The 15,075-nt window shown below is 46.3% G+C and overlaps 1 protein-coding gene across 5 annotated transcripts in view; it reads right to left on the bottom strand.

Moving 5' to 3' along the window:
• The window catches only part of LOC140201913 (BTB/POZ domain-containing protein KCTD9-like), a 46,699-nt gene extending 31,624 nt beyond the window's left edge, over positions 1–15,075 (bottom strand). The window contains exons 1-4 of one of the 5 annotated variants that reach the window (XM_072266705.1): positions 14,914–15,006; positions 13,636–14,033; positions 4,349–4,470; positions 2,947–2,990 (exon numbers count right to left, since the gene is read on the bottom strand). In XM_072266705.1, coding sequence (XP_072122806.1) covers positions 2,947–2,990; positions 4,349–4,470; positions 13,636–13,725 — 256 coding nt within the window. In that variant the 5' untranslated portion in view covers positions 13,726–14,033; positions 14,914–15,006. Of the gene's footprint in view, positions 1–2,946; positions 2,991–4,348; positions 4,471–13,635; positions 14,034–14,913 lie in introns of all 5 variants that reach the window. The other 4 variants (XM_072266711.1, XM_072266707.1, XM_072266708.1 and 1 more) reach the window with 4 other exon arrangements.

The raw sequence follows: 15,075 nt of genomic DNA, 5'->3' as shown, positions 1-15,075 counted from the left end.
TATTGTTGCACTGTTGTAACTATATGTTATAATTATATGGTTTGTGTTAGTTTTTCCAGTCTTGGTCTGTCCTGTGTTTTTGTGATATCACACCGGAGGAATATTGTATCATTGCTTAATGCATGCATTACTAAATGACAATAAAAGAGGACTGCGTGTCCTCATAATCTAATCTAATCTAAAAGTGCGTAAGTGCATAAATAACAGCATGTATTTACAATGCAAGCAGCATTATAAAATTGGTTTCATGTGTTTACAGTGACAGGGGGTAATAAAGGGGGAGGTGGGAGTTGGCTAACGAACATAGTTGATCAGATTAACTGCCTGGGGGAAGAATCTTTTAAAATGTCTTGGAGTTTTTGTATTAACAGCCCTATAGAGCTTTCCAGAAGGGAGCTTTTGGAGAAGGCAATCTGCATGGTGGGTAGTGTCAGCAATGACTTTTATGCCAGGTTCTTTGTCCTGGACACACACAAGCCCTGCAGTGATGGTAGACTGCAGACAATGACCTTTCCTGCTGACCTGGCAGCTTGCTGTTGTTTTTGTAGATTATGAGAGGATTTCTATCTGATTCTCCCTAACCAATGCATCAGCACTTACCAAAACGTCATAGCCGTGGGGAGAGCAAGGAGATAGAGTAAATGTTTCATTCTTGGTACACTTTACTTAAAAGAACATCCCTAACAGCTTAAAGACAGGACGCATGCCCATGAGCATTGCTCTTCTCCTACGTCGCCTTAAACTTCAGCTTTATTAAGTTTTTAAAAACTTCAATCAAAGTTCAGGTCAAATATTTTGATGAGAAAACCAGTGAAGTGAGCCAATTATAGAGACAAGGAACAGTTAAGTATACAGAATTAATACTCTAGTGCAAAGTATTGTACAATAAGATTTATTTGTCACATGGTGTATTGAAACATACAGTGAAATGTTTCATTAGCGTCCAAGGACGTGCTGGGGACAGGCTGCACATGTCACCACATTTCTCGCACCACATAGCATGCCCACAACTTGTTAACCCTAACCTTTACGTCTTTGGAATGCAGGAGGAAACCAGAGCACACGGAGGAAACTCGCACGATCACGGGGTGAACGTACTAAGTCCTTAGAGACACCAGCAGGAACTAAACCCCAATAAGTGATGGTTGTAAGACATTACACTACTGTTCTACCTACTACTACCATGCAAGTTAGCAGATTTCATGGAACAACTGTTTCACAATGGTATGGTACTTATTTTAAACAAATGTTTCAAGAGAGGAGGTTGCCTGGCAAATACTTAATCTTCAACCATTATAAAACACAGCATCCTATTTGTTATCACATCGCCATTTTTGGGAGCTTTACTGTGGAGACTAGGTGGGTGCACCAGTTGCAAAATTTCAGCATAAACTAGATTTTCAAGTACTTCACTGCCTATTCTAGAGGAGCTGTAAACAGGCCATGAATGGAAGCAAAGAAATGGATAAACAGAGATACAAAATATTATAGAAGCCTCACTGCCAATGCAGGGAATTAAAGGGTTAACGTATGAAGAGCATTTGATGGTTCTGGGCCTATACTCGCTGGAGTTTAAAAGAATGAGGGGGGACCTCACAAATGTTGAAACACTTAGGCAACACAGTGGATGTGGAGATGTTTCCAATAGTACGGAGACTTGGACCAGAGTGTACAGCCTCAGAATTCAAGGATGTCCCTTTAGAACAAAGGTGAGGAGGTTGGAATTAAATTAAATAATTTATCTATTTACTTACCTACTATTTAGTTATATAGCATGGAATAGGCCCTCCCGACCCCAATGAGCCGCACCACCCAGTAACCCACCTTTTTAACACTAACCTAATCACAGGACAATTTACAATGGCCAATTAACCTACCAACTGGTACGTCTTTGGACTGTGGCAGGAAACTGGAGAATCTGGAGGAAACTGACGCAGCCATGGTGAGAACGTAGAAGATCCTTAAAGAGGGCACCAGAATTGAACTCCAAACTGCGACGCCCCAAGCTGGAATAGTCTTGCACTAGCCGCTACATTACAGTGGAGCCTGAGGATGGTGAATCTGTGGAATTTCACTGCTACAGGCGGCTGCGGGAGGCCAAGTCACTGGGTATATTTAAAGTGGATTAGTAAGGGCATAAAGGTTACGGGGAGAAGGCAGAAGAATGAGGTTGAGGGAGATAATAAATCAGCCATGATGGAATGGTGGAGCAGACTTGACAGGCCGAATGGTTTAATTCTGTTCCTGTGTCTTTTGGGCTTTGGGACATTCAGTGGCTGTGAAATGCACTGTGCAAGTCCGCGCTGTTCTTTTTTAATGGCTGCAGAACTGGAAGTGCAAACAAAAGACATTAAACCCTCATATGCAATTGGAGAAACAATTTCAATAAATCTGCTAAAGGCTGGAATGATATTTGGAAGACAATGCTGAAAGCTGTTACCCAGCGATAAGAACACCACTGATCATCTCAAGTCCACCAGGGAAGAGACTACTTCGACGAGCCGAATTCCATAATATCTGGTTAGAAGGCCATGAGGGCGACACAGTAGAACAGCCATTAATGTACTGCTTTTACAGCATCAGCGGCCCAGGTTCAATTCCTTCCCTGTGTGCAAGGAGTCTGTACTTTCTTTCTGTGACCATGTGGGTTTCCACCCACAGTCCGAAGATGTATGTGTTAGTACGCTAATTGGTTAGATGGTGTAATTGGGCCGTGCGGGCTCATTGAGCCGGAAGAGCCTGTTACCGTACTGTTAATAAAATAAAATTAAAAATTAAAAGTGTACCCAGAAATTAGCAATAAACATGCCCAGAATAAAGACCCCACGCCCCCCCGCCCAAGAAATCAATCATTAAATTCTTCGAATTTAATTCATGATATGACAGGGTACCAATTTATCGTAACTGTTCACCACTCAGTAGGATGAATCAATCAGTTCCACTTACCTATAAATGGCTCCCCTTCAGACACATACAATACATCGTCATCTCTGATCGAAGAGGAGAAATAGATTAGTGGCATAGCAATTGACAGCTTTAAGACACTGTTAAACAACTTAGCCCACCTTAAATACTTGGCCAGATATTTAACCCCATTCTCCCGCCTTCTTCCCATAACCTTTGAAGCCATAAGACACAGGAGCAGAATTATGCTATTTGGCCATTTGATGGAATATAGTGTAGGGAAGTACATGGTCATGAACTTTGGCAGAAGAAATAAATGTGTGGACTATTTTCTAAATGGGGAGAAAATTTAAAAACTCAGAGGTGATAGGGAAGGCAAATATAATGATAACATTCATTTTGAGAGGACCTGAAGGATGTAATGCAGAGGTCTTATAAGGCATTATTCGTCAGATCACACTTGAAGTATTGAGAGCAGTTTTGGGCCCCTTATCTAAGGTCCAGAGGAGATTCACGAGAATTAACCCAGGAACGAAAGAGTTAACATATGACTAGCATTTGGGCGGGGGGGGGATCTCACTGAAACATATTGAACATCAAAAGGTCTAGATAGAGTGGATATGGAGAGGTGTTTCCTATAGTGGGGGAGTATAGGACCAGAGGGCACTATCTCAGAAGTGAAGGACAGCATCTAGAACAGAGATTATGGTGGTGAATCTGTGGAATTCATCACCACAGACGGTAATGTAGGTCAAGTCATCAGGTATATATTTAAGGTGGAGGTTGATAGGTTCTTGATTAATCAGGGCATCAAAGGTTATGGGGCTTTGGAGAGAAGGCTTACAGGTTAAAACAATAACAATATAAAATAAAGTGCAAAAGCTACCGGAAAAGTACAAAGCAGGTAAAGGATAAAGTGCAAGATCATTAACGAGATAGATTGTGAGGTCAACAGTCCATCTTATTGTGCAAAAGGTCCATTCAGGAGTCTGATAACAGTGTCCTTGAGCCTGGTGGTACGTGCTTTCAGGCTTTTGTAACTTCTGCCGATAGGAAAGGGAAGAAGAGTGATTGTCAGGGGTGGCTGGGGGGCTTTGATTATGCTGGCTGCTTTACTGAGGCAGTGAGAAGGGTAGACAGAGTCCGTGGAGGGGAGGCTGGTTCCTGTGACACACTGAGCTGTGTCTGCAACTTTCTTGTGGTCGCGTGCGAGCTGTTGACATACCAAGCCACGATACATCCAGACAGAATGCTTTCTGTGGTGCATCGATAAAAATTGGTAAGGGTTGACAGGAACATGCCAAATTTCTGTCACCTCCCGAGGAAGCAGAGGTGTTGATCAGCTTTCTTGGCTACGGTGTACATTGTAGTCAGACCCTCATTGGCAACCACTAGGGCAAACTAAGAGAGAACTCTCTTTGGACACAAAGCAATATTGGTTCACCTGATCAGAGCAATATCGTCTATGAGACCACCCTTCCCGTTGTAGAGGTGGGCTGCCTTAATACTCAGCTTGCTACTGGCAACGGACAGCAGGTCAGATAAAGCGCCGTACACAGCCACAACCTGCAAGACAAAAGAAAGGGAAGACCAGTCACAAAAGAATTCTCCTGTTTGCTGTCAAAGGCACTTCAGCCTATACAATGGGTCAACTGTTTCTACGCTGGGGGTCTGCATTCCGAACACATCATTCATATCGAAGGAGGAATTCAGAGGTTGCCAGCAAAATCTGATACTTGAAAAGCTGTTCAAAAGTGGTGACCCAAACCAGACTGCTCAGGAACTGAAGCAAAAGACAAAGAACTTGCACTTGCTTAAAAACGCCCTGTGGCTCTCTACTGACAGTTAATTACTTTCAAGGAGCAGTCTCGAGTGAAAAGGAGACAAGTGCAGCTGCCAATTTGCTCACAGTAATCAGCTTTGAACTTGATCAGCTTTGTTTTCGGTCGTGGCTGCTGGGGGTGGGGGGGGGGGAGAATAATTGCCCAGCTGATCTTTCACATTTGCACTGAAGGTTGGCACCTCATGAGGCCAGCAGGATTTCACACTCATTGTTTCTGAAATGGCTGCTCTGAAGCAACAGTCAGCAAACTCCCGAGGAGACCACGTCACAGTTGGCACGTTTCTGTGTATATTCAGTAATCCGCCTTAGTTGGATCAAAACAAAATTTTAAAGAGCTCCAAACAGTCTAATATCAAGATAATTTACCAATAATTAGCAGAAAATTAAGGCATGAAAATGCCAGACGCAGGCCTCTCATGGTCTGAGCCAACGTTCCCCTCCCCTAGCAGATAATTGATGACATTCTTCCACTGCAATTAACTAGCTTGTGACCAACAGCTCAAAAGGCAGAACCCCAACAAGGTTTATACTGGTGAAAGCTCCAAACTGGGGGTCTGGGGGGTGGTGTAGAGAGCAATGAACTGAATGCAGGTACCTGGGATCCTCAAAGGGAAGCTCCAAACTACTGTGATATCAAAGAATAGCCAGTTTTTTGGCACAGGAGGGAAGCTTGAACAATCTGGTATTAATTACATCCGACAATTACAGGCAGGGCTCTTCATCACTTCAAGGGAATTTCAACTCAAAGATATGGGGCATCAAAAATGCAAAGTTAGACTAGGAACCATGGGCATCTGTGGAATTCTCTGCCCAATGAAGCAGTGGAGGCTACCTCAGTAAATATATTTAAGACACGGTTGGATAGATTTTTGCAGAGTAGGGGAATTAAGGTTTATGGGGAAAAGGCAGACAGGTGGAGATGAGTCCATGGCCAGATCAGCCATGATCTTATTGAATGGTGGAGCAGGCTCGACGGGCCAGATGGCCGACTCCTGCTCCTATTCCTTATGTTCTTATGACGTAGAATCCATGAAAGTGAGATCATTTGTAGAATCAGTTCAAAATTGAGGCGAGTGAAATTATCCACGCAGGTTCAGGGAGCCTGATGGTTGGAGGGTAACAAATGTTCCTGAACCTGGTGGTGTGGCACCCAAGGCTCCTGCACCTCCCGTCTGATGGCAGCTGGGAAACGAGAGGATAAAGCTCAGCACTGAACTGAGACGCGTTTCGGATGCCAAACAGCAGCCAGAGCCGCTGATGCAAAGGCATATCCCCTTTCCCACTGACTGAAGCGGAAACCACTCACTAAAATGGAAACCACAGCCCAGTCTCTAACTCTTACTTCTCACCATTTATACTTTGTCTTAATCACAGAGAATACAGCACAGAAACAGGCCCTTCTGCCCATCAGTTCACACTGATCATTAACTATCCATTTACATTATTCCCATTCTTCAAAGTTCAAAGTAAATTTATCAAACTTACTTAGAGCAAGACCTTCGTCTTGTTTAAATTCTTTTCCTCCAGTTTTATTTCAATGGCTTCCTTCACCAGGCAGTTCCAAAAGCCATAGGCGTGGCACAGTAGCTTTGTGCCGAAGTCAATCCTATGGCCATTGTGAAGGTCTCACTCCAAGTAAGAACTGGAATTCGATTGTAAACAAGGGGTGAGAGAGCGGAAACCTGATTCGACAAGGACTAACCAACCAGGACAGAAGGACAACGGGCGTATAAATAACACCGGGCTGGACGTGCCGTGGCATCATCCCTGATGGCAGAGTTTGTCATCGAAACATCAGTTAAATTGATAACATACTCGAGATGAATTTATTCAAAATGCAATAGAATTTATGAAAACCAATAAACAACAAAGACTGACAATCAAACAATGTGCAAAACACAAATAATAAAGTATATAATTCTGAGAAACTCACTTGAAAGTGACTCTGTAGGTTATGGAATAAATTCAGAGCTGAGGTGAGTGAAGTTATCCACACCAGTTCAGGAGCCTGATGGTTGTGGGGTAATAACTGTTCCTGAACCTGGTGGTGTGGGACCTGATGGTTGAGGGGTAATAACTGTTCCTGAACCTGGTGGTGTGGGACCTGATGGTTGAGGGGTAATAACTGTTCCTGAACCTGGTGGTGTGGGACCTGATGGTTGAGGGTAATAACTGTTCCTGACCTGGTGGTGTGGGACCTGATGGTTGAGGGGTAATAACTGTTCCTGAACCTGGTGGTGTGCGACCTGATGGTTGAGGGGTAATAACTGTTCCTGAACCTGGTGGTGTGGGACCTGATGGTTGAGGGGTAATAACTGTTCCTGAACCTGGTGTGGAGCCTGATGGTTGAGGGGTAATAACTGTTCCAGAACCTGGTGGTGTGGGACCTGATGGTTGAGGGGTAATAACTGTTCCTGAACCTGGTGGTGTGGGACCTGATGGTTGAGGGGTAATAACTGTTTCTGAACCTGGTGGTGTGGGACCTGATGGTTGAGGGGTAATAACTGTTCCTGAACCTGGTGGTGTGGGACCTGATGGTTGAGGGGTAATAACTGTTCCAGAACCTGGTCGTGTGCGACCTGATGGTTGAGGGGTAATAACTGTTCCTGAACATGGTGGTGTGGGACCTGATGGTTATAGGGTAATAACTGTTCCTGAACCTGGTGGTGTGGGACCTGATGGTTGAGGGGTAATAACTGTTCCTGAAATTGGTGGTGTGGAGCCTGATGGTTAAGGGGTAATAACTGTTCCTGAACCTGGTGGTGTGGGACCTGATGGTTGAGGGATAATAACTGTTCCTGAACCTGGTGGTGTGGGACCTGATGGTTGAGGGGTAATAACTGTTCCTGAACCTGGTGGTGTGGGACCTGATGGTTGAGGGGTAATAACTGTTCCTGAACCTGGTGGTGTGGGACCTGATGGTTGTGGGCTAATAACTGTTCCTGAACCTGGTGGTGTGGGACCTGATGGTTGAGGGATAATAACTGTTCCAGAACCTGGTGGTGTGGGACCTGATGGTTGAGGGGTAATAACTGTTCCTGAACCTGGTGGTGCGGGATCTGATGGTTGAGGGGTAATAACTGTTCCTGAACCTGGTGGTGCGGGACCTGATGGTTGAGGGGTAATAACTGTTCCTGAACCTGGTGGTGTGGGACCTGATGGTTGAGGGGTAATAACTGTTCCTGAACCTGGTGGTGTGGGACCTGATGGTTGAGGGGTAATAACTGTTCCTGAACCTGGTGGTGTGGAGCCTGATGGTTAAGGGGTAATAACTGTTCCTGAACCTGGTGGTGTGGGACCTGATGGTTCAGGGATAATAACTGTTCCTCAACCTGGTGGTGTGGGACCTGATGGTTGAGGGGTAATAACTGTTCCTGAACCTGGTGGTGTGGGACCTGATGGTTGAGGGGTAATAACTGTTCCAGAACCTGGTGGTGTGCGACCTGATGGTTGAGGGGTAATAACTGTTCCTGAACATGGTGGTGTGGGACCTGATGGTTATAGGGTAATAACTGTTCCTGAACCTGGTGGTGTGGGACCTGATGGTTGAGGGGTAATAACTGTTCCTGAACCTGGTGGTGTGGAGCCTGATGGTTAAGGGGTAATAACTGTTCCTGAACCTGGTGGTGTGGGACCTGATGGTTGAGGGATAATAACTGTTCCTGAACCTGGTGGTGTGGGACCTGATGGTTGAGGGGTAATAACTGTTCCTGAACCTGGTGGTGTGGGACCTGATGGTTGAGGGGTAATAACTGTTCCTGAACCTGGTGGTGTGGGACCTGATGATTGTAGGGTAATAACTGTTCCTGAACCTGGTGGTGTGGGACCTGATGGTTGTGGGCTAATAACTGTTCCTGAACCTGGTGGTGTGGGACCTGATGGTTGAGGGGTAATAACTGTTCCTGAACCTGGTGGTGTGCGAACTGATGGTTGAGGGGTAATAACTGTTCCTGAACCTGGTGGTGTGGGACATGATGGTTATAGGGTAATAACTGTTCCTGAACATGGTGGTGTGGGACCTGATGGTTGAGGGGTAATAACTGTTCCTGAACCTGGTGGTGCGGGACCTGATGGTTGAGGGGTAATAACTGTTCCTGAACCTGGTGGTGCGGGACCTGATGGTTGAGGGGTAATAACTGTTCCTGAACCTGGTGGTGTGGGACCTGATGGTTGAGGGGTAATAACTGTTCCTGAACCTGGTGGTGTGGAGCCTGATGGTTAAGGGGTAATAACTGTTCCTGAACCTGGTGGTGTGGGACCTGATGGTTGAGGGGTAATAACTGTTCCTGAACCTGGTGGTGTGGGACCTGATGGTTGTAGGGTAATAAGTGTTCCTGAACCTGGTGGTGTGGGATCTGATGGATGAGGGGTAATAACTGTTCCTGAACCTGGTGGTGCAGGACCTGATGGTTGTAGGGTAATAACTGTTCCTGACCCTGGTGGCGTGGGACCTGATGGTTGAGGGGTAATAACTGTTCCTGAACCTGGTGGTGTGGGTCCTGATGGTTGAGGGGTAATAACTGTTCCTGAACCTGGTGGTGTGAGACCTGATGGTTGAGGGGTAATAACTGTTCCTGAACCTGGTGGTGTGGGACCTGATGGTTGAGGGGTAATAACTGTTCCTGAACCTGGTGGTGTGGGACCTGATGGTTGAGGGGTAATATCTGTTCCTGGACCTGGTGGTGTGGGACCTGATGGTTGAGGGGTAATAACTGTTCCTGAACCTGGTGGTGCGGGACCTGATGGTTGAGGGGTAATAACTGTTCCTGAACCTGGTGGTGCGGGACCTGATGGTTGAGGGGTAATAACTGTTCCTGAACCTGGTGGTGTGGGACCTGATGGTTGAGGGGTAATAACTGTTCCTGAACCTGGTGGTGTGGAGCCTGATGGTTAAGGGGTAATAACTGTTCCTGAACCTGGTGGTGTGGGACCTGATGGTTGAGGGGTAATAACTGTTCCTGAACCTGGTGGTGTGGGACCTGATGGTTGTAGGGTAATAAGTGTTCCTGAACCTGGTGGTGTGGGATCTGATGGATGAGGGGTAATAACTGTTCCTGAACCTGGTGGTGCAGGACCTGATGGTTGTAGGGTAATAACTGTTCCTGACCCTGGTGGCGTGGGACCTGATGGTTGAGGGGTAATAACTGTTCCTGAACCTGGTGGTGTGGGTCCTGATGGTTGAGGGGTAATAACTGTTCCTGAACCTGGTGGTGTGAGACCTGATGGTTGAGGGGTAATAACTGTTCCTGAACCTGGTGGTGTGGGACCTGATGGTTGAGGGGTAATAACTGTTCCTGAACCTGGTGGTGTGGGACCTGATGGTTGAGGGGTAATATCTGTTCCTGGACCTGGTGGTGCGGGACCTGATGGCTGAGGGGTAATAACTGTTCCTGAACCTGGTGGTGCGGGATCCAAGGCTCCTGTAGCTCCTGCCCAATGGTAGTAACGAGATGAGAGCATGAGCTGGGTGATGGGGGCCCATGATGATGGATGCTGCTTTCTTGTGGCAGCACTCCTTATACAGGTGTTTATTTGTGGGGAGGCTTTGCTGTGATGGTCTGAGCTGTGTCCACCTCTTTATGTACATTTAATTTTTGTTATATATTCTTCCCACATTCCTAACATCTCCGCCTAGATTCCACAAACCCTTCACCCTGACTCTAAGTCCTTCGCCCCCAGCTTTGGATTCTGCCCTTGACACAGAGGTACATCCTTTGCCTCGGTTGGCAGAGTAACCCTTCCTCGCAGACAGCTGTGCTATTGCTCCTAGCCCTGGCCCTCCAGTTCCTCCATTGTTGCTTCTGCAGTGAGCATGTCACTCGCCAGTGACATGGAGGTCGAGTAGAGTGTGGGAAAATACACCGATTTGAAAAAAACAGAAGTAGCAGGGAGGGCCAATGCATCACTTCATCAAACAAAACCTCAACAACACCATAAACTATTCTAACCCTCAGACAGCTAATCTAATCAACCTCCCCAACCCATCTCTATTACAACAATGGAACGCAAATACTTTAAACTACTTTTTGTTGTTTACATAGTAAATACATGATTGTATCTATGCACACCTTATTCCATGTCCGTACTTTAACTGAGTTTATATTTTAATATAATTCTTTATTCGTACATGTCTTTTGGTGTGTGTCAGGTTAAAACTCCACAGCAAATTCCTAATACAATATGGCAAACAAAGTACTGATCCAAAGTTAGGGGAATTTCAGAGACTTAGATAGGCGCATGGATGATAGAAAAATAGAGAGCTATTTTTTATTATTATTTAAGTGCGGAACAGACCCATCCAGCCCACTGACTGTGCAGCCCAACAACCCACCAATTTTAACCCCTAGTCTAATCACAGGACAACTTACAATGGCCAGTTAGTGTACTAACCGGTACGTATTTGGACTGTGGGAGGAAACCAGAGCACCCAGAGGAAACCCACACACAAATGGTTCAATTTAATATCAGAGAACATGGACCGTACACAGTCTGAAATTCTTACTCTTCACAGACATCCATGAAACAAGAAATCCCAAAGAATGAATGATAGTAACATCAGAACACAGAAGCCCCCCTCCCCCTCACAAGCAGCAGAACCAACCCTCCCCCCACTTGCACCAGCAAAAGCACCGCCCCCAGACCCTGCCACCACCACGCAAGCAATAGCAAAAGCCCCCCCCAAGAGACCTTAAGCTGGAGTCCATCAGAAACTAGAGTCCATAACCCAGCAGCTCAGACAAGCTCTCCCTCACCAGCGATCACTCCTGCAACGAGGGCAGAGACCAGCAGCTCGCTGTTCTGATGTTACACACTTTCTTACAGAGGGTGTTGGAATTGATCTCTGAACTGTGACACCGTCAGCTGGAACAACATGGCGCTAACCGCTACCCTACCGTTTCGCTGTGTGGGAGGGCAGGGCTGGATCCTCAGGTAGGTTAAGAGTTCGGTACAACATCGTGGGCCAACAAGCCTGTACTGTGCTGTAATGTGTGATGGAGGGGAATTATCAACATTTAAACCAGCCCAAGTGTCGCAATAGAGTCTGTTCGGACCACGCCTGAGTGTTATGCAGAGTTTGCACACTCTGAACTAACAAAGGATATACACTCAGTGGTTTGTTTATTAGTCCACTCATTCCTTACTGCAAGTGTTCAGTCAGCTACCACCCTCTGCCTTCTCTGGGCAAGCTAAATCTGATTCCATGTGGCCAAATTTCCCGGATCCCATACATCCCGACTTCCAAAGTGAATTTATCAAAATACGTATTTCACCATATACAACTCTGAGATTCAGTTACTTGTGGGCATTCACAAGAAACACAATGAGAGACTGCACCCAACATGACAGACAAACAACCAGTGTGCAAAAGACAACAAACTGTGTAAATCCAAAAATAAGTAATAAATAAATAAGCAATATTGTATTTTCTTCCTGATGTCAGCAGCAAGACGACAGTATGGCTTGCATGGTGGAGTCTTGACGATGGACGCTGCTTTCCTACGACAGCACTCCACACAGCTGTGCTGAATGGTGGGGAGGGCTTCATCTGTGATGGACTGGGTTGTGTCCACTACTTCTTGTAGGATTTTCCACTCAAGGGCGTTGGCATTTCCATACGAGGCCATAAAGCAACCTGTCAATGTACTCTCCATCACACATCTATAGAATTTTGTCAAAGTTTTGGATGTCATGCCAAATCTTCACAAACAACTAAAGTAGTAGAGGTGCTGTCGTGCTTTCTTCGCAATGACATTTATGTGCTGGACCCTGGAGAGATCTTTTGAATGAGCCTACCATGGGGAACCTTGTTGAATAGCTTACTAAAATCCACATACACCACATCCACCCCTCTACCTTCATCAATTTCCTTCGTCACCTGCTCGAACAATTCAGCCAGGTTTGTGAAGCGCACGCTGCCCGGACAAAGACCTGGGATACAACCCACAATTACTGGATTTGTGGATGACCTAAAGCTTATGAACAGCCAAAAGGAGAGCCATGGATTGCACTGGAATTTCAACAGATGAAGCTCAACATAAACACAAGAAACTCTGCGGATGCAGGAGATCCAAAGCAACACACACAAAATGCCGGAGGAACTCAGCGGGCCAGGCAGCATCTATGGAAATGAATGAACAGTCAACGTTTTCAGCCAAGACCCTTCATCAAGACTGAGAAGGATGGGGGAAGATGCCAGAATAAAAAGGTGGGGGAAGAGGGGAAGGAGATTAGCTAGGTGATAGGTGAAGCCAAGTGTAGGAAAGATAAAGGGCTGGAAAGGAAGGAATCTGATAGGAGAATGGACCATAGGAGAAAGAGGAGGAGGAGGGGACCCAGGGGGAGGTGATAGGCAGGTGAAAAGAGTGAAGAGGCCAGAGTGGGGAATAGAAGAGGAGAGGGGAAGAAAATAATATTTTTACCGGAAGGAGAAATCCACATTCACGCTATCTGGTTGGAAACTACCCAGGAGAATACAAGATGTTACTTGTCCGCTCTGAGTGTGGACTCATCTTGATACATCTTTAACCTCCCGCTTCAGCAGTCTGAGGTATCCACCTGTTTCAAGCAGGCTTCAATGATACTGGTGCAAAGCAGAAAGTGGTAACCTGCCTCACTGACGATCGTCCAGTAGCACTTACACCCACTGTGCTGAAGTGCTTTGAGAGGTTGGTCAAGAAACATATCAACTCCTGCCTGAGGAGAGACTTAAATCTGTTCCAATTTGCCTACCGAAGCAACAGGTCATCCATAGACGACATTTCGTTAGCTCTTCACTCAACCCTGGAACATTTGGACAGCAAAGACACAAACATCAACTACAGTTCGGCATTTAATACCGTCATCCCCTCATAACTAATCAATACGCTTCAAGATATTGGCCTCATTACCTCCTTGTGCAACTGGATCCTCAATTTCCTCAGTTGCAGACCCCAGTCAGTTCTGATTGGTAACATCTCCTCCACGATCTCCATCAGCATTGGTGCATCACAAGGCTTCTTAGCCTCCTGCTTTACTCACTTCACACTTGCACAGCTCCAATGCTGTGCTGAAGTTTGTTGACGACACCACTGTCGTAGGCCAAATCAAAGTTGATGATGAATCAGCACGTAGGAGGGAGACGAAAATCTGGCTGAGTCGTGCCACAACAACCACCTCTTGCTCAATGTCAACAAGACCAAGGAGCTGATTACCGACCAGGAGGAAAGCAGAGGTCCACATAGGGGATCAGAGGTGCAGAGGGCCAGCAACTTTAAATTCCTGGTGTTATCATTTCAGAGAATCTGTCCTGGGCCCAACATGTAAATGTCATTATAAAGAAGGCATGACAGCTCCTCTACTCTCTTTGAAGCTTGTGAATATTCTGCATGACATCTAAACATCTGACAAACTTCTGTAGCTATGTGGTGGCGATTATACTGACTGTTTGCATCACAGCCTGATATGGAAACACTTATGCCCATGAAAAGTAGTGGATCCTGCCCAGTCCATCACAGGTAAAGCCCTCCCCCACCACTGAGCACATCCACATGGAGTACTGGGGCAGGAAAGCAGCCTCCCACATTAGGAACCCGCATCACCCAGGCCATGCTCTCTTCTCGCTGCTGCCATCGGGAAGAAGTTACAGGAACCTCGGGACCCACATTACCAGATTCAGGAACAGTTATTACCCCCAACCATCAGACACTTGAACCAGGGGAGATAATTTCACTCGCCCCATCATTGAATTGTTCCCACAACCCATGGATACACTTCCAGGGACTCTTCATCTGATGTTCTCGGTATTTATTGTCTATTTATTTATTATTGTTTCTTTCTCTATGTATTTGCATAGGTTGTCGTCTTTTGCACGCTGTTTGTCCGTATTGGGTGTGGTTTTTCATTGATTCTGTTACGTCTCATTGTACTTACTGTGAACGCCCATAACAAAATGCATCTAGGGAAGTACATAGTGACACATATGTACTTTGATGATAAATGTAGCTTGAAGCCCCTCATCCCCTCAATCCCTCCTCTCCACTCCACCTCCTTTCCCTCCTTTATCCCTCCGCCCCCACACCACCCCTCGTCCCCTCCGCCTTGTCGACCTTATCATCCCCCTCCACACCCCTCATCCCCTCCACACCCTCATTCCCTCCACACCCCTCGTCCCCTCCGCCCTCCGCTACCTTGCCGTGTCGATGGTTCCCGTTAACGAACAACGTCACCCGCCGCATCGCCACCGCCGCCGAACAAACCACCGAGACGCTCACCGGAACCGGAAGTCGCGGACGGGAGCCGACACCTGTCGTAACTGACAGGAGCCAATCAGAGCACGAGTTCGAGAGCTC

This window comes from Mobula birostris, chromosome 8 (assembly GCF_030028105.1).
Source record: "Mobula birostris isolate sMobBir1 chromosome 8, sMobBir1.hap1, whole genome shotgun sequence".
Lineage (NCBI taxonomy): Eukaryota > Metazoa > Chordata > Chondrichthyes > Myliobatiformes > Myliobatidae > Mobula > Mobula birostris.
This window is presented reverse-complemented; position numbering and strand designations above follow the sequence as displayed.